Source organism: Octopus bimaculoides, chromosome 7 (genome assembly GCF_001194135.2).
Source record: "Octopus bimaculoides isolate UCB-OBI-ISO-001 chromosome 7, ASM119413v2, whole genome shotgun sequence".
Lineage (NCBI taxonomy): Eukaryota > Metazoa > Mollusca > Cephalopoda > Octopoda > Octopodidae > Octopus > Octopus bimaculoides.
The window spans coordinates 49,492,123-49,517,727 of record NC_068987.1 but is presented as its reverse complement, the minus strand read 5'-3'; the positions used below and the strand labels follow the sequence as shown (position 1 = coordinate 49,517,727).

Sequence of the window (25,605 nt, the reverse complement as noted above, 5' to 3'; positions counted from 1 at the left end):
TATATATATACATATATATGTGTGTGTGTGTGTGGAGGCACGTGGCTTAGTGATTAGGGTATCAGCATCATAATCGTAAGATTGTGGTTTCGATTCCTGGACTGGGCGACACATTGTGTTCTTGAGCAAAACACTTCATTTCACATTGCTCCAGTCCACTCGGCTGGCAAAAATGAGTAACGCTGTGATGGACTGGCGTCCCATCCAGCTGGGGAACACATACGCCATAGAAACCGGGAAACCAGGCCCATGAGCCTGGCTAAGCTTTAAAAGGGCGCATTTATTTTTTATTTATATATATATATATGTGTTTCTTCTGTAATTATATAATTTTCTTTTAAAATTATTATTTCAGATAAGATGTTCAAAGATGTCAAAGAAAGAAACGTTGTCCTTGAAAGTGAAATTTCCCAACTGAAAGAAAAACACATAGTGAAAACTCCTGCTGTAGAAGTAAAGTTTTTTTGTGTGTTTTAATAAGGCATAGTCATAAGTGTGTGGTTAAGAAGCTTGGGTTCAATCCTAGTGTGAGACACATTGTGAAAGTATCTTCTATTATAGCAATGTGCCAACCAAAGCTTTGTGAATGGATTTGGTAAACAGAAAGTGCAAGAAACCTTTAGCACATGTGTGTTTGTGTGTGTGTGTGTGCATACTGTAAAGCGGTTGATGTTAGGAAGAATGTCGTGCTGTAGAAACCTTACCAAAGTAGACATTAGAGAGCACAGTGTAATCCTTGGACCTGTGAGATCCTGTCGAACCAGCCAACCTATGCCAGTGTAGAACATGGACATTACATGATGAGGATGATACAATAGGTTTCTTTTAGTTTCTGTCTACCAAATCCTTTCATAAGACTTTGGTCAACTTGGAAATATAGTAGAAGACACTTGCCCAAGTTTCATGTAGTAGGACTGAGCCCAAAACCATGTGGCTGGGAAGGAAACATCTTAACATCACAGACATGTCTGTGCCTCTTTGCATGAATAGTTAAAAACATAGCTATGTTTTAAAATTTACAAAGTATATTGAAAACTATTTCATTTTCTTAATCATGGCACTTATTGTTCATACTTGTATCTGATAACAATCATTAATCATGCTTGTGTCTGATAGCAGTTATTAATCCTTTTGATTACTCAGGTGAATCATCTGAGATCATCTTGGGTTCCATGATACAAACCTCCAGTTTTAAAATAATCTTAATTAAAACCTTCTCTCAAAATTCATGCTTATTTTATGTTCTAAATTAAGGCAGCAAGCTGGCAGAATCATTAGCACACTAGATAAAATGCTTAGCAGTATTTCACCCGTCACTATATTCTGAGGACAAATTCCACCAAGATCAACTTTGCCTTTCATCTTCAGGGTCAATAAATTAAGTATCAGTGAAGTACTGGGGTGGATGTGACTGACTACCCCGCCCCCTCAAATTCCAGGCTTTGTGCTTATAGTAGAAAGGAATTTATGTGCAAAATGCTAGCTTAGTAATGATGAAAATATTTTACTAAATTCTTCATTATTTTCAGAATTACTTGAAACAAAGGCAGGGTTTTTTTTTAAACAGAAATATGGTAAGAAAAGGTTTATCATTCATGAGTCTCATAGCAATATTAATTAGGATTTTTGGGGGTCTCTCAAGTGTTGTATAGTATAGATTTTCTTGAGTCTTGACCCTTTTGTTACCATATTTCAGTTGAACTACACTACTTTTGTTTTAATTAATTTTGAAAATAATAAAGAATTTTGTAAAATAACTTCATCATTGTGAATCTGGTATTTAAAACATAAATTAACATTCAATTTTGTTGGAAGGTTTTGATTTAAAAACCCTTGAAAACAGGAAGTTTGTATCATAGAACTAGGAATGGTCTCATGTGGGTTGGTTTCAAAAAGGTTAAATTATACTTAAGATTCTACTCCACATGAATGCAGTGTATTTTACAGTCTGAGAGCCATGAATTCACAACTGCCATGGAGCATTTCATTGTTTCTATGCTGAATTCTTTATTATTATTTCATCTTAACATTGACTTTTCCATGCTTGCATGGGTTTGGTGGAAACTTTTTAGGAAGATTTTTCTGATCTGGATGCCTTTTCTGCTACCAAGCAAGGTAAATAATACTTATCTTTGGCCAGACATATTTTTCATGGATGACTGGAAACAAATAACTTCACTTGTATGTTGCCCTCTTCTGACAAAATACATTAAGCCAAAATTATCTCAAGAAACTGAGATAATTGCAAAATATTGCAAAAATTATTGTGAATTTTTTTCAACTTGTTGTGTGTCATAAGTTGCTGTATAAGGAAAAGTTTAAAAATTTCCAAGATCCTATCTTTAGTATGTATGAGGCATGGTCCAAGGAATTCAGATATCCATTCTCTGACAAAACAGCAAATCAACATATTGTACTTTGTCAGAGGGCAGCTATATGACAGTGATGCTTGTTTACAACTGTCACATGATGTAAAGGCAAGGATATATACACACATACACATAGACTTAGAGGCTTCTTTCAGTTTCCATCTGCGAAATCCACTCACAGAGGGCTAAAGTAGAAGTTGCTTACCCAGGATACTGCACACTGGAGCTGAACCTAAGATCACAGTTACAAAGCAAGCTTCTTAACCACATGGCCTCATCGATTTTTTAATTTTTAAAACTTTTCTCCATTTTTTCCTTCAAAATTTCAGTTCTTAATGTTATGAAACTAGTTAATATAATTTAAGAAGTTTATTGAATATAATTGTTATTCACAGGACAAAGAAGATGATGATACTTTCGAATATGTTCCAAAAGCAAGTGAGCTCAAAGAAAAGGTTCCTCATGGAACCGAGTACAAGCTTCCTACACCTAAAATTTCTATGCTTGAAAACATGTCCATTGCAGATGTGAGAATTATTATATTTAATGTGTTTTTTTTTTGTTTTGTTTTTAACTATCAAATGTCTATCTTATAATATTGAAGATATTTGTCTAAATCAGATACCTTTGATTACTATTTTATTCTGCTAGACTTCCATTGACATTTATTATTTAAAAGCTAGTTTTATAGATACTTTTTTCAAAATTCTTATTTTGTTTTTCACACATTTACTTGTATAGCTTTGAAGTAATACTCTCTGAGAGAACAGGTTTTAGTTGCCAGAAACATGTTAAACTATGCAAAATATTAGAGAAAGAAACCTAGCTGTTTCTTGAAATAAATGCATCTAATACAACATGTTTTTTTCTTGAACCCTTAAAATACATCTGCTTGCATGGATCCCCACCCCTAAACATCCTATATGGACCCTAGATGAGAATCACTGGTCTAGATGGTTGAAGTAGCTTGGTTAAAAAAAAAGGTATTTAGTTTGGACCCTTTAAATGTCATGTGGACATGGGTTTGACTTAACCTTTTATCCTTCCTAGATCAATATAAGTACCAGTAGTATAATAAAGTGGACTTGATCTGTTATTCCTGTTGCAAAATTTGTTTGTATCTAAGGATAAAAAAAAATCAATCCCTATTTTAATTAGCATATTAATTGGCAATAAAAATGACAGCTATTTCAATCATATCCTTTGCTTGTTTTAATCATCATCGTCTTAACATCCACTTTTCTGTGCCTGCATGGGTCAGATGGAATTTGTTAAGGCAAACTTTCTAAGGCTGGTTGCCCTTCCTATCACCAACTCTCATCTCTTTCTAAGAAAGGTAATATTTTCCCTATGGCCAGATATGTTTTTCACATAAGATTGTATGACAGTGATACTCATTTACAACCATCACTATTATTGAGGTATTATACAGCTGGATGCTCTCTCTGTTGCTAGACTTTACTTGTTTTGAAAGTAGTGTATTATTCCAATTATCTTCGAAAGCATAGAGCTGTGGAGCGATGACAGGAAATAGTCAACATAATGGCAATTTAATTTGAAGACATTGCAGAATGTAAATAAACACATACAAACACAAACATATGCATATACACTATCACACACACATACAGGCATGCATATAGACACTCACACACATATTCGTACAGACAGATGTGCACACACACACACTCACACACACACATAGGATGGGCTTCCATACAGTTTTCATGTAATAAATTCACTCACAATGTAATTGGTTAGCTTGAGGTTATAGTAGGAGACAACTTGCTCAACATACCTTGCAGTGAAACTGAACCTAAATCCACACAGTTGTGAACCAAACCTCTTAACAACACAGTTATGCCTGTGTTCCTATTTAACAAAAAAATATTCTAACATTTGATAGAACATTCATCTTCTTTACACATGTTTCATCATTTGTTGGGTTTTTTTTGTCTTTTTCACTGCTTAGCCAGGCGGAAGAGAAGTATCCTTACACCTCTTCAGGGCCTCTGGGTCTGGGAAGGAGCTTATAATAGTATCCCTAAACAAGAGAACTGGTCCTAATGTTTACTACAGACTGTACTTCTTTGAAGGCATTCGAGAACCAGGTGGTGGTGTTGAACCAGGTGATAGATCGTCTACTACCCCAGGACCAAATGAAGGTATTGAACTGAGTTCAAGTTGACCATGATGGAATTTGTACTCAGAACTCACACAGCAGAAACAAATGCCACTAGGTATACCATCTAATGTTTTAATGATTCCACTGTCCCTGGCTGGTTCTTTATTTCATCGATCTTGGAAGGTTGTAAAGCTAAGTTGATCTCAGCAGGATTTGAATCCAAGTTGCAAAGAACTAGAATAAATAACATAAGACATTTTGTCTGCAGCTCTAACTTCTCTGCCAGTTGCCTGTATAGGTAACTGTCATCGTCGTCGTCGTCGTCATCATCATCATCATTTAACATGTTTTCCATGCTGGCATGGGCTGGATGGTTTGACAGGAGCTGGCCAGCTGAAGAGCTTCATGGGCTCCATGTCTGTTTAGGCATAGTTTCTATGGCTGGATACATTTCCTAACACCAACCACTTTACAGAGTATACTAGGTGCTTTCATGCACCACTGGCACAAGTGCTTTTATGTGGCACCAACACCTACAAGCCTGCACGATTAGGATAACTCAGCTGAAGAGGGATGCAGGGGACATAACTGTAGGCAAGGACAATCACAATTTTACTTAGCTTGATGATAGATAACAATATAATGCCAGACAAGATGATTTACTGAGTTCAGATCACACCTAGATTGGTATCAGAACTGATGTATCATAAGGTATTGGGGAAAAAATACCTTCCACCACATATAAATTAAGGTAGTTCATCATCATCATCATCATTTAATGTTCATATGTCATAAGTTGGATGGTTTGACAGGACCCAGTTATCTTGAATGTTGCATTGGTCTCCAATGTCTGCTTTGGCAAGATTTCTGTGGCTGGATGCCAACCATTTTACATGTACCGGGTGCCTTTTTCCATGCTACCAGCACTAGTGGAGTCACCAAGTAACTTACAAGGCGAGGGCCCTTGACAGATTAGGGGTACAGTGTCAAGGGAAGTGGCTTTGTGCCAGGTGTAGAGTGGCTGAAGTAGGAAAGAGGGACAGGAACAAGTGTCTTGTGGAGGAGATATGTGGCTGCCCCAGGATTGTCGAGATGAGATATCAGGATATGTTCTCAAGGTACAAAAAGGTAAATAAAAAGAGAATAGGAATAGAGAACCAAGGATGGCTGGGTGGTTAGGTAGGTTCATGAGGATGTGAGAGTGATTGACAGTACTGATGAAGACAGAAATGAAAGCAGTAAATGGTGAATATGGATACAGATGTAGGCAATGATGAATAGTTTGGAATATAGGAGGAGGTGATAGTGGTAATACAAAAAGAAAGTTCATGTAACATTTTTGAATTGTTTTTTATTTTGTAGGAACTGAGATCTATCTTGGATCAACGAGATATGACTTTCCCAGATAATACAAAGCTTGGAGAAGAGCTGAAAAAATTAGCTAATTCTATCTCGGAAATAGAAGAGAAAAGACAGCGTGATCAGGTGAATGATTTTGGCAACTTTGATCTGTATCTTTCTCCTTCTCTCTCTCTCTCTTTCTCTAATATATACATACATATATATATATATATATATATATATATATATATATACACACACACATACATACACACACACACACTTGCCATCATCTTTGTTTTGACATCAACTTTTTTTATGGCTGGATGCTCTTACTGTTGCCAACTTTCAGCTGTTTCCAAAGAAGGTAATATTTCCACATGGCTGGACATTGGAAATGAAGGAAATTGTTTGTATGGCAGTAATACTCGTTTACAAATATTGTGCTATGTCAAAACAGAGACACTAACACACATACGCACACCCAGAGGTTACTTTCAGTTTGTGTCTACCAAATCCACTCACAAGGTTTTTGCTGGCCCAGGGTAGTATTGGAAGTCCCTTGCCCAAGGTGAAATTGTATACATATGTATACATATGCTCATATATCTGTGTGTGTATGTGTACATGTATATATGTGTATGCATATATATGTATATTTACACACATACACATGCGTATACAAGGTGCAATGGGTAAATTGTTGCCATTTTATACTTTTTATTTCACGCACGTGCATTGTTTGTTTTTGATTTTGTTGACTACACAATGTAGTAGGGGCAGTTGGGCACTGTTTGTGAAAAAAACAGCACCATGACGCAATTTGGAAACGATATGCTGTACTACTTGATATTCATGCCAGAAGCTCTAATATGAACATTTCAGAGTGTTTGGGTGTCAGTCTGAGGACAGTGCAAGCAGAGGGCTTGTACCAAGAGTGATAAAAATCAAACATCCAGTCAACATCATAGTGTTTGGAGTGATCACTAGTGATGGTGATGTTATGCCTCCATTCATCTTCCCACATGACCTCAGACACAATACAGAGTCCTACATCAAGTACCTCGAGGAGGTAGTGCTGCCCTGGGTCAAGAAGGCGGTTGCTGGAAGACCTTATGTCTGGCAACAGGACTCTGCACCATGCCACATAAGCAGGAGAACCCAGTCATGGCTGTCAGACAATTTCTGCAACCATATCACTCCCTAACATCTGGCCACCTAACTCCTCAGGCTGCAACTCCTTTGATTATTATGTGTGGGGTGCAGTTGTGCGAGAGATTAACAAAACTCCTTGTAACACCAAAGAGAAACTGAAGGCAAGGATTATGACAACATTCACCAACTTAAACAAGGAGACCATCCAGAAGAGTTGCAGGAGATTCTGAAGTCGTCTGGAGGCCATGGTTGAAGCCTGTGGCAATTTTATTGAACAAATTTACTCTTTAGTATTTCAAGATATTTTCATGTAATTTTAGCAAATATATCTGTTAGAATGAGGTGTCAGTGTTATTTTCATTTTAGCGTAATTTAGACATCAGTTTATACACCACACCCTGTATATATAAATTACATATATATGTGGATATAACTCTGCTCATAGTGTCTTGGAGACATCCTCATTCCAAACACTGGCACAAACTAGACTTGATACTTACAGGACATATGTGAGAAATGTGTTTATGTATTGATCCTTCCAAGATGCTGATTGTGACAGGGATCACTCTTTAGTTTGTTGCAAGATCGGACTGCTGTAAAGAAGATGCACTACAAGCAACTAAACAGTAAGCAGCACATTAATTTCACCGTGACACAACAGGTTACTGGAAGAAGATGCTCTCTTTACAGAGATCTCCCACCAGCTGGTGAGGTACAGATGAGATGGGATTCTCTCAGGGACATCATCTAAAGTGCTGTACTGAAAGCGTTTGGTGTGAAATGGTGCAAGATGGATTGTTTTGAAGTAAGTGTGGGCAGATTCACAACTGACATCAAGATTTATCTGTAACTGAGCAGGAGCTGATAAAAAGTGGCATATATTACATTCAAGTAGAGTTGGAAGAGCCTATCAACAACAAACCATGCATTTCTTTCCTTTATCTCTATTTCATTTCCTTATTGTTGTTAGTAATTTAGAGCAGTACGTACTTAGCTTCCGTCTTACTTCCCTTAAAATCATACAATAATAGGCAAGCAGTAAAATTAATAAGAAGCATATTCAGTCACACTCTATCTGTATCTTTGTAACTTTTATTTTTCTCTCCTTATCTACCATCAGGAAGTCTTAAAGGTTTTGACAAAGGAACTAAAAAAATGCAGATCTGAGAATGAAATATTCAGGTACGTGATAGCATTTTCACATAAGCATCTATTGAAAAATAAATTGTGTATGATATCTTAATGACTTTTGTGAAATTTTGGCAATTTTTCCAGCTTTGGATATTTTCGTTTAATTTCTTCATTCCCTGACATATGAAAGAAAATTTGTATCACTCTCACACACATATGTGATTGATATAAAAATGAGAGTAAGCAAGAATAATTCATACTAGCAAAATCTTCATAATAACATGAATTAAAGATTACAAGTACTGAGATAAACTTACTAAATATATTTACTACTTGCAGCTACCTGCTTCTTTCAAAATTTATCTGTCACTAAATTCTGAAAAAAAAAATTTATCAAATGTTTGTCTTATAATTGTCTCTATGTTATACTGTTATCTTGCTTTGCATATCCTGGAATGAATGTTAGCTGTAATGATGAGTCCCATAGCTCCATTGATTTGTCAAGGCAACATTGATAATAAATGTTTCTTCAGATAGTTTATAGAAAGCAAATCAACCAAGTAGAACCTATTCCTCTACAAGCATATCAATCAAACTTTGCACTATATCATTACAGAACATTTGTCCATTTAACAGTGCTATTGCTGCTTACAAAAGTGAGTTGCATCACTCTGTGATACCTCTATACAAACTAGGCTGGACTGGTTTATTGACTGTGGACATGGCATAGTGCTGTGTCTATACTACCATTTCTTTGACTGTTAGTACCACATCCTATCATACATATCTCCAGTCCTTTCAGTAGAACAAACAATTAACTGAAGAAGAAAGATATTTGTTACACAATGTAATAGTGTTAACCCTTTTGATACCAACCCACTTGAAGCCACCCCTGGTTCTATGATACAAACCTCTTATTTTAAAAATTATATAAGTTAAAACCTTCCAATAAAATCTTATGTTAATTTATGTTCCAAACACTAGCTTAATGATACAGTTATCTTAAAAAATTCTTCATAATTTCTTAATCAATTGAAACAAAAGCTGTGTTAAAGGGTTCAACCACTGGCTTTGTTGTCAAGGGCTGAAATAAGCTGTAAATATTGCATTATGAATTTTCTTCATTCCAATATGTACTCTATTGCAGTAAACTCCTCCTCTGCTAGTTGCAAACAAATGAACATACTCCCCTCTTTGAAAGGATGTATGTTTAGTTGATTGCAACACCAGTATATTTCATTGACCCCTGAGAAAATGAAAGTCAGCTCTGGCAGGATCTGGACTGAAAAGGTTGAAAAATAATTATAAATCTATATACTGTTAGGAAATTTAGTTTCAACACTACTGCTTCTACCAAGTCAGCATTCACATTTTCCATAAATAATAACTTTAGGATCAATACTTGAAAGGGAGGTATGCAGTTGATGCAGTCTGTTTGACAAGTTAACTACATTGAGTAAAATCAACTGCTTTTGTGCTAGTTGTAATCGACTAAACTTACAACTCCACTCCAATATGTACCCTTGTGCTAGCACAAAGAAATTGACATATTCATATAAAACAATAACATGAGAAACTATTTTAACATTTTTAAAAAAATTTCTTACAGGAGAGAAAATGAAAATTTTCAGAAGCAATTTCTTCCGCTTAAAGCAGGTGCAGCAGAAAAAGAAAAATATGTCTTTGTGGAGAATGACCCTGTAAGTCCCAAATTTGACCTAGTTCATAGTGGATAATAAGTTGGAGTGGATAAATTTATTTTCATTTTAATTTCTTTTTAACCCACATTTGTTTATTATATTTCTATTACACCACCTTTGTTTTATTTTATTTTTAAAACAACGATGAATTTAATAAAAATAACATCTTAACTACACAGCCATGTGGAAATAACTTTTGATTTGTTTTAATTTTACAAGTCATTTTTATGGAGGGGCAAAAATGACTGCAATAATAGACTATTTTGAAATGAATTATTTATTTATTTAGCTTGAAAATACTTCTGATGAATGGAAGAACATGTATTTTACTGCTAAAAAGAAATATGACCAGGACATAACGGATCTTCGGAAACATCTGGAAATAAAAAGCAGAGAAAGTAGCCAGCTTGTAGCTCAGTTAGCTAATGAAAAACAACACAACTTGGAAATTGCAGAATTGGTTAAGGAATTGTCTAGTAAGTTAGTAAGTACAGCTCTTTTTTTTATGTGATTTGTCAGTGTGAACCACTAGATCAAAATTCCTGCATACTGCAGATCCATTAATCTGAAGCCAGCATGAAGAAGATTGTTGTATGGTAATTTAGAAAATGATGTTACCAACTTTGCTTCATTCATCACTACTACTATCATCATTGTTGTGCTTGCAAGGGTCAGATGGAACTCATTGAGACAGATGCATTATCTGTCACCAACCCTCCTGTTTCCAAGCAAGGTAATATTTCCCCATAGTTGGACATATTTTCATACAAAATTGAAAACAAACAGTGCCAACATATATGCTACAGGAACTGCCCTAGAGTAGACAGAAGCGTGGTACTTTGTCGTGTGTGATCTGCACTGATAGATATATGGTATCATCTGTGCAGACCATGCAGGAGAGTTTTCTCAGTGAGTCAGAAAATGCCAAAAAACTTGAATGCTGCTGATGGGGCATGTGTATTTCATTGTGACAACAGAAATGCATGCACACTTCCTCTTCTCTGCTTTGAAAGAATTTTAATATTTGTTTTTTGTTTTCATATATATATAGTAACTGTTGTTGAGGGTGTTGTAATCCTTTTTTGTGCTTTATTTAGTTTGTAGGGGATTGCAAAGGGTTGAAAATCACTGCTCTATCACAGAAACCCATTGGATATTAAGATCCAAAATATTTGTTTAATAGTTTTTGTGGGGACAGTTATAGGTGCCAAGCTGGCAGAATCATTAAGAGTTTCAGAAAAATATCTTGCAGTATTTCTTACAGCTTTTTACTGAGTTCAAATCCTATCAAGGTCAACTTTTTCTTTTCATCCTTTCAGGGTTGATAATATAGTTAGTTTGGCCATCCTCCCAGGTGCTTCAGTGATTTCATGCAAGCATGCCATCCATCATGGTTCCTCTTGCCTGTTCTTAATTCACCAACATTTGCCATTCTACTGTCCTGAAGCAAGTTGTCCACATAGGTTAGACGTTGCTTTCCCCTGGGTACCTGATGCAATGACTAGGAATTCTCATTCTTCTCTGTTGAATTATCTCAGTCACTTTGGGTAGATCTTCATAAAGTTGCTCATTATTTAAATGAGCTTTCCATGTAACATTCGGAGCCATTCTTAACATTCTTGTGTAGTAGCCATCTATTTGTTTTCAAGCTTTTTGGTGAGGGTCCAAGTTTCAACACAATATAACAAAATTGACTCTACCTTGGAGACAAACAAACCTAAAGAAATAAATCAAGGAAGGTAAATCTTCAGGGCCAAATAATATTGCCCATGAAGTTCTGAAAAGATGCAGTTTCGATGGAATTATGCTATACTTTGCAAACAAACTGTTGAAAGAAAACTTGAAGCTAAAGCAATTATCAGAGTTTGACATGTTCCCTATTCCCAAATCAGGAGATCTTAGCAGTACCAGGAACTATAGAAGCATTGCATTATCTTCAATAGTAGTCAAACTCATCAACAAAATTATCCTTAACAGACTACAGCCAAGCATTGATAATATAAAGTACCATTCAAATAGAGGAGTTGATAGTATTGAGTAAATCCTCTTCTCAAAACTATTGACCTTAAGCCTAAATAATCACCATTACTAAACACTGTGTAACACGATTTTTGTCTTTAGGTAGCATCAGTTATTTCCTATTTGCTTACTCATAGAAAGTCTGAAAAATGGCTAATATTTCCTTCAAACTTTGCTTTTGTTACATTTATTCAAACTCCAAAGAATCTTTCTCAACACATGACTATGAAGCTCCCCCACTACTCCTACTCATGATCAGAGATGCACATATTGTCAGCCACTAAAGGACATGCTTAAGTGGTTACGGTCAAGCAATTGAGAAGCAAATCTGTAGTATTGAGCAGAATATTTGCTATAACAATATTCCTGCTTCAGTAACTCTTTGCTGAATCTATCTGAAAATAGGCCAGTTTCAAAACATTGATGTCCAGGTCATAGACAAAGTTTAGTGGTCATTTCCTTTGATTTCTAGATAGAAGCAAATAGCAAATACCACTTAGTGACCAAAGACAAATAAACAAAAAAAATTTTATAGACTGTAAATTTTAATTTATAGTTACTTAAAGTTTTGCAGCAGCAGCAAAAAGTTATAAACGCTTTTACTCTTTTGTTACCCCATTATTGTTAAAATGCTGTTTTTGTGTCAATTAATTTTGAAAATAATGAACAACTTACTAAAATGACCTTATCATCATTAAGTAACAACACAAAATTTTTATGGAAAATTTTACTTTAGGTCACTATAAAAATGAGAATTTGTTTCATAGAAGTAGGGGCTGTCTTAGGCAACTTGATAGTTAACAGTAATTTAGAATTCAAGTTTCTTTTTATTTTTAGGAACATGGTAAAGCTGAAGGAGAAGATGACATGATAAGTCAACAGGTAAGTTGGCATTTGAACTACGATTCTATTGAGCATGACATATGCGAGGGGATATTGAAAAGTTCCTGACTTTAAGAGTATCACAAAAGGCCTGGTTGGAGGTTCAATCTTTTGAGTTCTTTTGCAGGTCTTAGAAAATCTGAAGGACTGCTGTAATAAGTGTGTGGATCTGAGAGGGGAATATGTTCAATAAAATCATAACTAGCTGATCCTCTTGTATTGTCTTTTACCCGAAACCAGGAACTTTTCAGCACCCCCTTGTATATTTATTCATTTTATCATAAAATAAAAAGTTTTAGGTTTGGTTATTGAAAGTTTACAGGCTGATTGTTATAGTTATTGACAATATTTTACACATATTTACAGTGCAAAATGGCCACCCTCTGCATTCACCATAGCCTTTAATCTTTTCTCAACTGAAGTGCATGATGTATGTTTAAATAATGGGTAAATATTTATGTCACGTTCAGTGTAATTCTTCAAGATGTAGTAAGGAAATTGTTTATTCTCTCGCAGATTTGAACCGTAACAAAAATCAATGAAGCTAAAATGAGTAATTCCTGTCATAGTATTTAAATCACACCTACTAACGTGTTATTTATTAGTCTAATTTATTCTGATTTAGATGCAAATCTTTCAAGACGATTTTAAAGTGGAACATGAAGAACGTATGAAAGCTCAAGCTGCTAAACTGGAGTTGGAGAAAAAGTTCGATGCTCTTCAGAAGGAATTTCAGGAAAAAAATAGTTTGGTAAGGTTTATAATTTTTCTGAAATTAACCACTTCTTTAGATGTTTAGACCAATAGCACATGTATATGGCACAGTAGATAACAAAGTTATTGCCCTTCATTTAGAAATAAAATGAAGGGCTAAGAAGTTTGCTTCACAACCAAGGTTCATGACACCATGGGCAAGTGTCTTCCACTTATAGTCCTGTGTCTATTTACATCCATCTTCCATCTTAGCATGAGTTGGTCATTACTGTTAGCTTTATTATCACCATTAAGACTGTTGTGTTCATCATCATTAACATTATAATTATTACCAGTCACTGCCACCACTATCACCATCATCATCATCTTCACCACCTTCACTACAACTATCATCATCACCACCACCATCAGCAGCATCACTACCACTACAGCCACCATCACTACCATCATCATTATCATCTTTATTCTCATCTTTTTGTTGATCCCTAATTTGGCCATGATTGAACAAACCTTTGATCAAGAGCATTCAAACTGAGATCACTCTCATCGTTGTTTAAGTTATAGAATAGCTGAGATTACATTATCCTGGATATGTGTCATTCTCTTTTTAAAATGGCAGGATGTGTTTTGAGGGAGAATTGGTTGCTATTTCTGTCTGGCTGTGCCATTAGCCTGCTATTTTGTTGTGGTGTTACAGGCAAGAGGCATGATAGCAAATCTTCAGTCTTTCCACCTATTTTCTAATGGGTTGTAGTACACCTGAGCACTGTAGGCAATAAGGTCATTATTATTATATTATATTGGGACCTAATTTACTGTATCTTGTTAATTATCTCTTTGTTAATTAACCCTGTTACAGGCTAAATGATAATTTGGTCATAAACAGTACACAGGCAGAGCAACATTTTGGTAATTTTTACTGTAGCTCAATGTAAGTCATTCTTCTATTGGCTTATTATTGAATATTGAATGTTGATATTTTGAAGCATTACTAGAGAACCCAACTGCATGCATTCCTGTAGATTTCTTGTAAATTTGCATGTCATTATGATATTTATTTAGAAGGATATATTTATAGATTTAAATGATGGAAGGCAACATGATGGTGTTCAGTGGTTCATGTCATCCTGTTAACAAAAGGCAACTTTCAAGCTCATTCTATGCTTTTTCCATGCTTCAGACAGTCAATTGAAACTGAAATGTGGAACCAGACTTCAAGTTGGATCATAATTTTGTGCTTAACACGGTATTGTATTATGAAATACAATTACTGAGCAAATTATCATATTTTGTTTCTTTTTATACAGAGTATGACAAATAAAAAAAAAAGATTTTAAACCTCCCACATTTTACATGTTGACAAACGTTTCAACAACAAATACTTGATGTACATTAGTCCAAACCATGATGGTAAAAGAAAAAAGATAAAGAAAATGCTTAAACATTACCTACATGAAGATACTGTTATCACTTGCCCAACTTCACCAGCATCAGACCAATTGCTGTCTAAAATATGGGCTGTTTTTCTGCCACACTCTAGTTAAATGAATGACTTGTTTGCCCACGACAGAATTGAGATCCTAAAACCAAGGTGCCACATAAAAAGTATCAGTGTGGGCGCTGGTGCCATGTAAAAAGCACCCAGTGTACTCTGTAGAGTGGTTGGTGTTAGGAAGGGCATCCAACCATAGAAATCAAGTCAAAACAGACTTTGGAGCCTGGTACAGCCCCCCGGCCTTGCCAGTTCCTGTCAAGTTGTCCAATCCATGCCAATATGGAAAACAGATGTTAAATGTTGATGATGATGATGATGAAAGATACCATGTTTCTCACAAATTTTCTGAAAATAATTTTCCCACACCACAAAAAAATTTTTTTTAAATTATCCACTTCTGAAAGTGTTAAGGTGGGTGGTCTACTCCTCCCACATAAAATGTGTTCATTTTATTTTGGCATTACCAAAAAAAGGCAACAGTTTTTACACTGCTTGTTTCAAGTCTGGTCTTGGTTGCACAAATCTAGGTTCTATATCTGACTTCTGATTTTATTATTGTTGGACTTGTTTTAACATTTCTCTTATTTTTATTTACAGATTGCAAGCAATGAGAAAAAGCTGAAATATTACACGGAGAAATGCGACATTCTTACAAAAGAGAAAATGTTGATTAAAAATGAGGTTAAAAATCTATTTTACCCCACTTTACTTTCCACAAAATATGTAATGAACAAAAACAAAGGAAAAAGGGAAAAAAAACACCTAATGATTTCTGTTGTTGTTGATGTTTATCCCCAGATTGGCCCTGATCCAGGAGGTGTATGATCAAAAATGTTCCAGCCCTGACCAATCGATCTGTACATCTGTATACTCACTATCCAATGTATCCCCCCTTTAAGATGATAGGGTGTGTAATTTGAAGATTTTACTGCTATTTCTAGTTGACTGCTTAACCCTTTGAAGATAATACTTTTGATCTGATCTTCTGCATTGAAGAAGACAGAACCAGCTTTTAAGAAATACAAAGAATAAGGATTTTACTATTGAAAATTCTGTAAACAAATCTAAATTTCAACAGACATAGAAAAGTACATATATACTTAAAGATTTGGTTTTCTAGTGCGAAAAATGGTAGGTTCATACATCAACTTGATTGTCCTCTAAGGGTTAAGTAAAAAAAATATGTTTTTATAGACTTCTGTGCTTTCATTTTACAAGAAGAAATAAATGAAATGAAAATGAATAATTTTTATGGCATTTGAACTCAGAACATGAAAATAGACGAAATATCACTAAGCATTTTGCCTGGCATGCTAACGATTCTGCCAGCTCGCAGCCTTAACCACAATAATAATAATGGTTTCAATATTTTGGCACAAGACTAGTAATTTTGAATAATAAGAGTAACCCGACTACTTGATTGGTATTTATTTTATTGTCTGAAAGAATGGAAAACAAAGTTAACCCTGGCAGGAATTGAACTCTGAACATAAAAGAGTTGGAAGAAATACCACACAACATTTTCTACAGTGCTCTAATGATTCTATTAGCTTGCAATTATAGTAATGATAATTTCTTAATTTAGGCACAGAGCCAGCAAATTTGAGGGAGAGGTTAGTCAATTAAATCAACCCTAGTACTTGACTGGTACTTTATTTTATTGCCCTCCTCCCCAACCTCCAGAAGGATGAAAGACAAAATTGACCACTACAGAATTTGAACTCTGGATGTAAAGAACCAGAACAAATACTGCTAAGTCTGATGCTTTAACGATTTAACCAATTCACTACCCATACAACAACAACAACAATTTAACATGACCCATATTTTTCTGATTTATCTGCAAGTTTATTATTCTGCTGCTACTTTTCCTGGTACTGATACTTTTCACATTTTCCCTGAGCCATTTCTATTTCTTCCACTAACCCCTCACCCCATACTGATATTCACCATTCACTACACCACTACCTTTGTTCATCATCTATATTCACCTTTACTCTTATCTCTAACCATGTTATTCTCCACTCACACTCTTCTGTCAGTATTCTCTCACTTCTTGTACATTGTGAGTACACTCTGGAACCCCATCACCACCATCTTTGTCTTCCTTCTAGCTACTGTTTATATAATACTGGATAGCCATGTATCTCCTCTATAGCAAGACACTTATACCTGTCCCTCTATCATACTTTTTCCTCTCACCACCTTGCACATAGTCACCTCCTTCTCTACTATAGCACTACTCAGTTAAGCTGGGGCTTAACCTTTGTCTTGCAGATTATTTGGTGACTTTGTTAGTGGTGATACCATGCAAAAAGCACCCAGTATATTCTATGATGTTGTTGGCATTAGGAAGGACATCCAGCCATAGAAACCATGCCAAAGCAGACATCTGCACACAACAGTCCTCTGCCTCATTGGCTCTTGTCAAACTGTCCAGTCAATGCCAGCATGGGAACAGAAATTAAATGATATTAATGATGATGATTACTCCAAGGATCATGTAAAATTATTGTCATTATTTTTTCCTTATATTGCAAATGTTTGTATATTTATATGGTGTAATAATGAATCCTATAACCCTTTAAATGATAGAACTAATTGAACACCTTGTTTTCATGCACTATATGTCTTGCACATTGATCTTTTTTGGCACAATTCATTCCTATACACAGAAAGAGCTGAATTTAACACTTATATACATAAATCCATTGTTACTGACACTGCACTGCACTTCTCACAACATTGGCCTATATTACTGTGTGTAGTGTTCATCGAATGGTAATTCATAACTTGCATCTAGACTGCTGACTTTTTAGTTGTTTTGTCCAGCATCTTGTTTTGTTGCTTAATACCAGATCAGTCCAGATTTAGCAAGCATACTTATTGTGAAAGGTATTCCACTATGACCATCCAGTCAAATTTTCGAGAAATAGTACATCTAGGACTAGGTTGTGATTTGAGGGAGATCTGGCTACCATTTCGAGGCTGAGTGGCTGAGGTATGGCAGCCAAATCAGTAGAGACATTATTTAATGCCACCTTCACTTCTGAAGACAGTAGATTGTGAGTTGAAGGAGATTTGGCTACCATTTCTATAATTATTCATAAGATATATTTTGAATTTGTATATAGTAGAAATAAACAGAAGTTAATTTCACTCCATCTGTGAAACAGTTTCCTCAGCATGGTCTCTTACCTTCAGAGACCATATTTTTAGCTTTAGTCTTTTACATAGCTTTGAACTCCAAATAAATTTCAAAAGTGACTCGGTATATTACCAGTACATATTTTAATAAACTCTGGAGGAAAAGATAAGATAGGTAACAGCCCTGGTAAAATTTTAACTCACAATGTATAAAAGAAAGTAGCTCTTTCTATTCTGTAGGAATTGTTTTTTTCTCATTAAATAGTCCCTTATTGGGACTGTCACGTTAAGTTGGCAGTATACAACTACTTTATCGCATCACTACTGCTTATGTCTCTCTGAGAGATTTAGAAATTCATTATTTCTAATTTTAGTAAAACAATGTTTTCTGAGTAATAGTTGTTATTAGGTGCTAACTTGGCACAGTTGTTAGTGTCAGGATGCTTTTGTGGTGTTACTTCCAGCTCTCTCTACTTTGAGTTAAAATCCTTCCAAACCCAGATTTGTTTGTTTTTTATCTTTCAGTGTTGATAAATAAAATACTAGTCCAAGGTAAAGGATTGGTGAAACTGTTACTGGATGAGACTTGTGTTATCTGTTCAGATCTTAGGTACCAATAGTCAGGGTAAGTCACCTGACCATGAGTGCAGCATGCCCAACTTACAGTCGGCATACATCCAGCATAGATAAGCTGTCAGTGATTTTCTGGGGCTTCATCCACTTGTGGATCAAGAATGGAGATTTGGTATTTAGTGCAGAGACAAGAATTTCAAAATTGATACTAGTAGGTAGTAAATTTTAAGCTGAAGGTTCTATGGATCCAGTCTTGCCTGAAACAGTGTAGTTATAAATCTGAGAAGGAAAAAAGTTCTATTTGAATAATATTATAACACAGAATGTTGTAATATTGGTTTCAAATTTTGGCTTAAGGCCAGCAATTTCATGGGAGGGGGGGGCTAAGTCAATTACATTGACCCTAGTGCTCAATTGGTACTTATTTTATCGACCCCAAAAGGATGAAAGACAAAGTTGACCTTGGTGGAATTTGAAGTTAAAATGCAAAGATGGACAAAATGCTGCTTAGCATGGTAACAATTCTGTCAGCTCACTGCCTTTACAGTGTGTTATAATATTAACAACTGTCATTAAAACTTCTTTCAGCAATCAGCATTCTTTCTAAATTTGACTAGGCCACTGAAACTAGTTTTGTATTCTTATTCTGTGAATCTGTTAAAAATGAAATATTACATTATTAACTATAGAGAACCAACTATTGGTCAACTAGTTTTTTTTTTATACAACAGTTTATTTTTATGAAACATAGGTGGCCTGATAAACTCCTAAAAGAAAGAAATCATTCTTATTAGTTCTCAGACAATTAAAATTATCCGATGTAATTATTATGCTGACTGGAGTTGAACTAATCTCTTGTACAGCTTATTGCGACTGATCCTTTGTCATCTCAAACATGAGGTCTGACATCTTGAGAAGTAATCTTATATTTTCACATATCTTCCTCATTCTGTCTGTCCACTGTCAGTTCACATCCTTTTCTCTGAAGCTCTTCTATTAGACTCAAGTCTGAACTGGATTTAGAAACTGTTCCCTCAGGTTAAACTCAGTTTTCTTTTTGTACTTTGTTTTTGTTATCAGTTAAGGTCATGTTCAACAACCATCTTTGTCTTGTGGCTTTTAAATGTGAATGAAAGAATTATTAAACTTAATCATATAGCTACTATGATTTTTATTATGAATTAATATCAACACACTTTGCCTTCTTATCTACTTTTAGCTGGATCTTGCTCAACAAAATCTGAAAAGGGCCTCTGAATTCATAACCAACTTGTCTGTTCCCCAGAGAAAGGTATTTACATTTTATCTTTTTATCCTTTTATTTTACTTAACTACAAGGTTGTGAAACAAGCTTCTTAAACTCCACAACCATATCAGCTACACTTGTTTCCATATTGTTGAAGCTATTTGAAGGAAATAATGTTCTCGTTGATTTTGTTGGCTTTAGGATTCTTTGGCAAGTTTACACTAGAATAATAGTTCTCCACCTCCATGGTGTGCCTGTCTAAAACCAAATGCTAGTTAATTTGTCAGTGCACCTGCTGCTTACAGCTGTAAGTAGTGCTTGCTTATGGTAGGAAAACTTGGAATTGCATGTCTTGTGACTGGGCATAATCAATGACTTTGGTCACCAGATTGACCTCCAAGTGTGCCTTCAGTAGTGCAATATAAAGTGCAATTTGCAAAATGGAAATACTAAAAAAAAAGGAAAGCAATAGAATTAAGATGTAGTCACATTTTCAATACTCCCACTTTCTCCCCCTTCCCCCATCTGCAGTCTAATTTCTATATAATTTTACTAATACAAACGTTGATTGATTTCTCAATTTCTCTAGTTACACTTTATATTGTATAGAGGTAGGGAAAAAGAGAGATACAGAGAGAGTTAAAATAAAAGGTGAGGTGCAGATGAAGATCATATAACTTTCTAAAAAATACACATTTTTAATTGAAATTTTAGTGATAGGTTTTCTATGGAGTAGATTATGATTTATAATATTTATAAAAATAATGACATGTTTATTGCAATTTTTATGAATGAAAAATTTGTTATATTTTTAATTTTATTTTAAGGTAATAAATATTTTTTCTTTTGAAAATTATTATTCATTCCATTACTTTGTATAAACACCAAGAAATTTGATAAAAATTAATTTATAATTAAGTATGCCATTTTTTTTTATTACCCCATAGTGGTAAAAGCATACTTTTAATGTTACCCATCATATGACAAATAACACTCTAGTTATTCATTCTTATTCATACTAATTACCATATGTATTTGTCCATTTATATTTTGTAGTCATCAGAAGCAGAAAGACACATGAGACGTCTTGAGAGGATTTCTGCAATGACCAGTACGTATCTATATTTAGTATTACTTATCAGAAAGCATGAATACTTAGATTATTTATTTTTGTTATAATTGTTGGGTTTTTTCACTCTTTTAATTCTTTTTTTTTCTTCATCATTTATTTCTGGATGTGTATATATGATCATGGACCCACCTTGCTCAAACAGTTAAGAAGTCTGCATTGTAATCATGAAATTCTGAATATAATCCTTTTGTGTATTCTGGTTCTACCCAAGCCTTGTGAGTGAAACTGGGTAGACAGAAACTGTGGAAGCCCATTGAATGGATTGTATATGTAATTCAAAGGCCCGACCTATGTCATGCTGATTCTGCCTGGGAATTACACTAACACTTTAGTTGTCATGTTTCTATTACCTTTGTTTCAATTACTTGTGAAAATAATGAAGTATTTTCTGAAATAACTTTATCATTATTAGGCTGGTCTTTGGAACATACAACAAAATTTTGGTGAAAGGTTTTAATTTAGATCACATTAACTTTCTCTTGCCATATTTCAAACAAAATACCCTGGTTTTGTTTAAATGAAATCATGTTGGGACACTGCCTTGAAGAATTTTTAGTTGAATGAATCAACCCCAGTACTTATTTTTTAAAGCCTAATGCTTATTCTATCAGTCTCTTTTGCTGAACTGCTAAGTTACAGTGATGTAAACATACCAATACCAGTTGTCAGGCAGTAATGGGTGACAAACACACACACACACACACACACACACACAGATATATATTTATATGGATGGGTTTCTTTCAGTTTCTGTCTACCAAATCTGCTCACAAAGCTTTGTTGACTCGAGGCTATAGTAGAAAACACTTTTGCAAGGTACCGTGCTGTGAGATTGAATCCAGAACCATGTGGTTGAGAAGCAATCTTCTTACTACACAGTCATGCCTGTACCTACATTAAAAAAGAAAAAAAAATGCCACAATTGGAATTTACAGACTTATCTCATTGAAAGCTTAACTGATACTCTGGGATACACTTATCCGAGATGGATTTGTTAATGATGAGGGTGAACAAGATTATCAGGGTGACAGAACATGGAACAGAATTATTTTTCTCTCTAAAGTTCAATACCTCAATGTTCAAGGTTCTAATCTTGGTAGGACTGACATTACCTTTAAGTCCTCTGTAACATCAACTAAATAAAGACCAGTCAAATACTGGAGTCAGTTCAATAAAATACACCCATTTCTTGCCAGAAATATCACTCATCTCAAAACTTATGTAATGTTGGTAAGTTCTGGTAATGTAGGGAAATAGATGGTGAACTCTGTAGTCTTGGTAGACTCTGTGTTATTGGTGATAGATACTCATTCAACCAAGTCTATGACCTAGATTTTGATTCTTATATCACATTCACTTAAAATAAGGGACGAAAACCACAAACCTTATTCACACCCCAGTCAATATCATCGATAAAATGTTATGAAATTGTCTCTATTTGTACTGCAAATGCATCATCATCATCATCATCATTTTAACATCCACTATTCCATGTTCACGTGGGTGAGACAATTTGTTGAGGTGGATTTTTTGCTGCTGGATACCTTTCCTGTCACCAACACTCACTTGTTACGAAGTAAGGTAATGTTTCCCCATGACCATACATGTTTTCATGGAAAATTGGAAACTAATGACACTGCTTGTAACACATACATACACATCCACACATCTACACCCATGCACACACACACACACACACACACACACACACACACACACACACACACACACACACACACACACACACACACACACACACACACATGGTAAGTTTCCACAAAGTTTTCATCCATCAATTTAACTCACAAGGCATTGGTCAGCGTGGTGCTATAGAAGATATTTGCACAATGGCATTAAACCTGAAATCATGTGATTGCAAAGCAAGCTCTTAACCATGTAACCATACCTGTGCCTCTATCTTGTACACAGCCATACTTGCATCTATCTATGTGTGTGTGTGTGTGTGTGTGCACGTGCAAATGCATTACTATCTCCTTACCTTAACATCATGTGATAGTTATCACACAAATTCATATTAGGAAAATAATATTCTTTTATTTTCTTGCTGAACAAGGCTGTATTAAAAAAAAAAAAAATTGCTCCTTAATTATAACAAACTAAATCTTTGTTTCCTCTTTATTGCAGATGACAATGATGATACCATGTCTGATATATCTAACTGGAAATGTCCAACTTGTACTTTGGAAAACAAACCTTGGTCCTACAATTGTGTTATCTGTAAAGGCCGTAAACCTGGTGTGTATCAGAAATATCTAAATTGCATTTTATTATTTTCTTTTTTAAATTAGAATTTCATTTTTATTGGTATATATTTTAAATAATAATGAAAAATAGCTGTGAACTAGTAGTAGTTGTTTTTATATATAGCATTGATACCATCATCATTGTTTAGCATCCACTTTTCCTATGCTTGCATGACTCAGATGGAATTTTATGACCAGGTATCTTTCCTGTCACCAACTTTCACCTATTTCCAAGCAAAGTAATATTTCCCCATGGCCAGACATGTTTTTTACGGAAGACTGAAAATGAACAATATCTCTTGTATGATGACAGTACTAATTTACAACCATTCCATAATGTCATGACAAGGGTACACAAAAACACATGCATATATTTTTATACATGTAAAATATATATGCATTTTTATACATACATACACACACCCACATGATGGACTCTCCTGTCAAAGATGACATATGAGTTCAGCTATTGCCAAACAACCTGCACAAATGATTTATTTATAGTGATCAAATGTTTGTGCTGTACATTAGCTAACTCTCTATCAAACCAACGTTGTCTGAACAGGTATACCGTGTACCATGTGTAAGGTGTTAGTGATTGCAGAGCAACGGGAGATGGAGCGATTTGCTCAAGAACACAATGCACCATCTAGTCTAGGAACTGAAAATTGAAACCACAATTTCACGATCATGAATACAACACCCTAACCATTAGGCCACGCACCCTCACACATGCATAAGCCTACATTGTAGATATACAAACATAGCAAATTTAACTATTTTTTCATTGATTGGAAAAAATGATGAATAGTCTTCATCAATTTTTGATCCTTCATCAAAGATATCTACATCAATTTGACCAGTCCTTGAGAAACAGTTAGTGAATCTGTTTATATACACAACAAATCCAGTAGCTTTAGAGAACTGGATCTACTAGTTTGCATGCCAAAAGTATAAAACAATTTTTTAAAATATTAGTGACCTGTTAATGAGATCTGAGTCTAAACAGTACCAATGTTGTCATGTATACGTACGTACATCAATACATATGCATACATCATTTTTGCATGTATGTGTGAGAGAGAGAGAGTGAGTGAGTGAACATGTGTGTTATCGTGTATGTGTAAGTGGCACTCTCTCTCTCTCATTCTCACACACACACACACACACACACACACACACACACACACACACATTCATACATCTTTCATTTTGAAACAAAAGTAAATAAATAAAAAAAATTTACGGAAATTAACGAAAAAACCAGCTGATCTGGATGACTGTTCTGAGAGTTGAAGCGAAAGATTGCCCCAAGGGAATACCATTACAAAAATTTTTTGGAGTGCTTTCAATGTATCTCAGCTCCAAAGATTTGGCTGCTATTTCTAGCACACCCTGCTACCATCTAACAGCTATTTGCGATAAAGGACCTGAAATACCTGTTACGTGGTAGCAGGGCGTGCAAGAAATAGCCAAATCTTTTCTTTTCTGGGGAAAGGTGCCGTTTACATACGATTTTGATGTCACATTCATTGAAAGCATGTGAAATAACTTGGAAAAGGAAAAAAAAACCCCACGAAACAAAACTCCGTTGCTGGGACACTCGGACTTTCCAGGTGACCCAACAGGTCACAGGTAGTCTAGTATGCTCATAAAAAGGAAGTTTGTTTTTTATGTTGACCACTAATAACACTAAATAAAATTGGTGATAATCAAGGTTTTGTGTGTTTTCAACTAATCTAACCTCTGACATGCTTGCTATGGACTCTTTTTCTGATAACGGGTTTGGGATGGGATAATAAATTACCTTTACAATCTCATGTACAGAAGTGTGGAAGTTGTAAAGATAATTTAGGGACACCCTGTATAATATACCTTACATATAATAAAACACAATGTGTCTTGTCAGTCAAGGAGACTAAAACAATAAACAAGTTATCAATAAATTTATGTTTTCATACTATAAGTTACTTTAAATCCCCTAATTAATACTGGTATAGTAATTAATTTTTTTTGTTTTATACATTTCAGATTCTCTTCAGTTTCCATCAAATGTAAGTAAGCAAAAACATTATTACTAATTGTCTTCTTTATACCTGTATATTTCTTTTTAGAATATCCCTATTCTGTTGACTGCAGAAACTGAACCTCAGTGCTGACTTTCAGTTATTCTTTTATTTTTTTTACTTGTTTCAGTCACTTGATTCAGTCACTTGACTGAGGCCATGCTGGGGCACTACCCTGGAGGGTTTAGTCGAATAAATCCGTGTCAGTACTGATTTTTAAAAACTGTTATTTATTCTATATATATA

At 34.9% G+C, this 25,605-nt stretch overlaps 1 protein-coding gene across 4 annotated transcripts in view; it reads left to right on the top strand.

The window, feature by feature from the left end:
- Window positions 1-25,605, top strand: part of LOC106883071 (centriole and centriolar satellite protein ofd1-like) — a 65,058-nt gene that overhangs the window by 30,910 nt on the left and 8,543 nt on the right. For all 4 annotated transcript variants that reach the window (XM_014933942.2, XM_052969629.1, XM_014933946.2 and 1 more), the window contains 13 exons: window positions 356-453; window positions 2,765-2,896; window positions 5,857-5,979; window positions 8,111-8,172; window positions 9,731-9,821; window positions 10,111-10,305; window positions 12,678-12,722; window positions 13,348-13,473; window positions 15,529-15,612; window positions 19,871-19,942; window positions 20,954-21,008; window positions 23,175-23,285; window positions 25,325-25,347. In XM_014933942.2, the coding sequence (XP_014789428.1) occupies window positions 356-453; window positions 2,765-2,896; window positions 5,857-5,979; window positions 8,111-8,172; window positions 9,731-9,821; window positions 10,111-10,305; window positions 12,678-12,722; window positions 13,348-13,473; window positions 15,529-15,612; window positions 19,871-19,942; window positions 20,954-21,008; window positions 23,175-23,285; window positions 25,325-25,347 (1,217 nt within the window). The remainder of the gene's footprint in view (window positions 1-355; window positions 454-2,764; window positions 2,897-5,856; window positions 5,980-8,110; window positions 8,173-9,730; window positions 9,822-10,110; window positions 10,306-12,677; window positions 12,723-13,347; window positions 13,474-15,528; window positions 15,613-19,870; window positions 19,943-20,953; window positions 21,009-23,174; window positions 23,286-25,324; window positions 25,348-25,605) is intronic.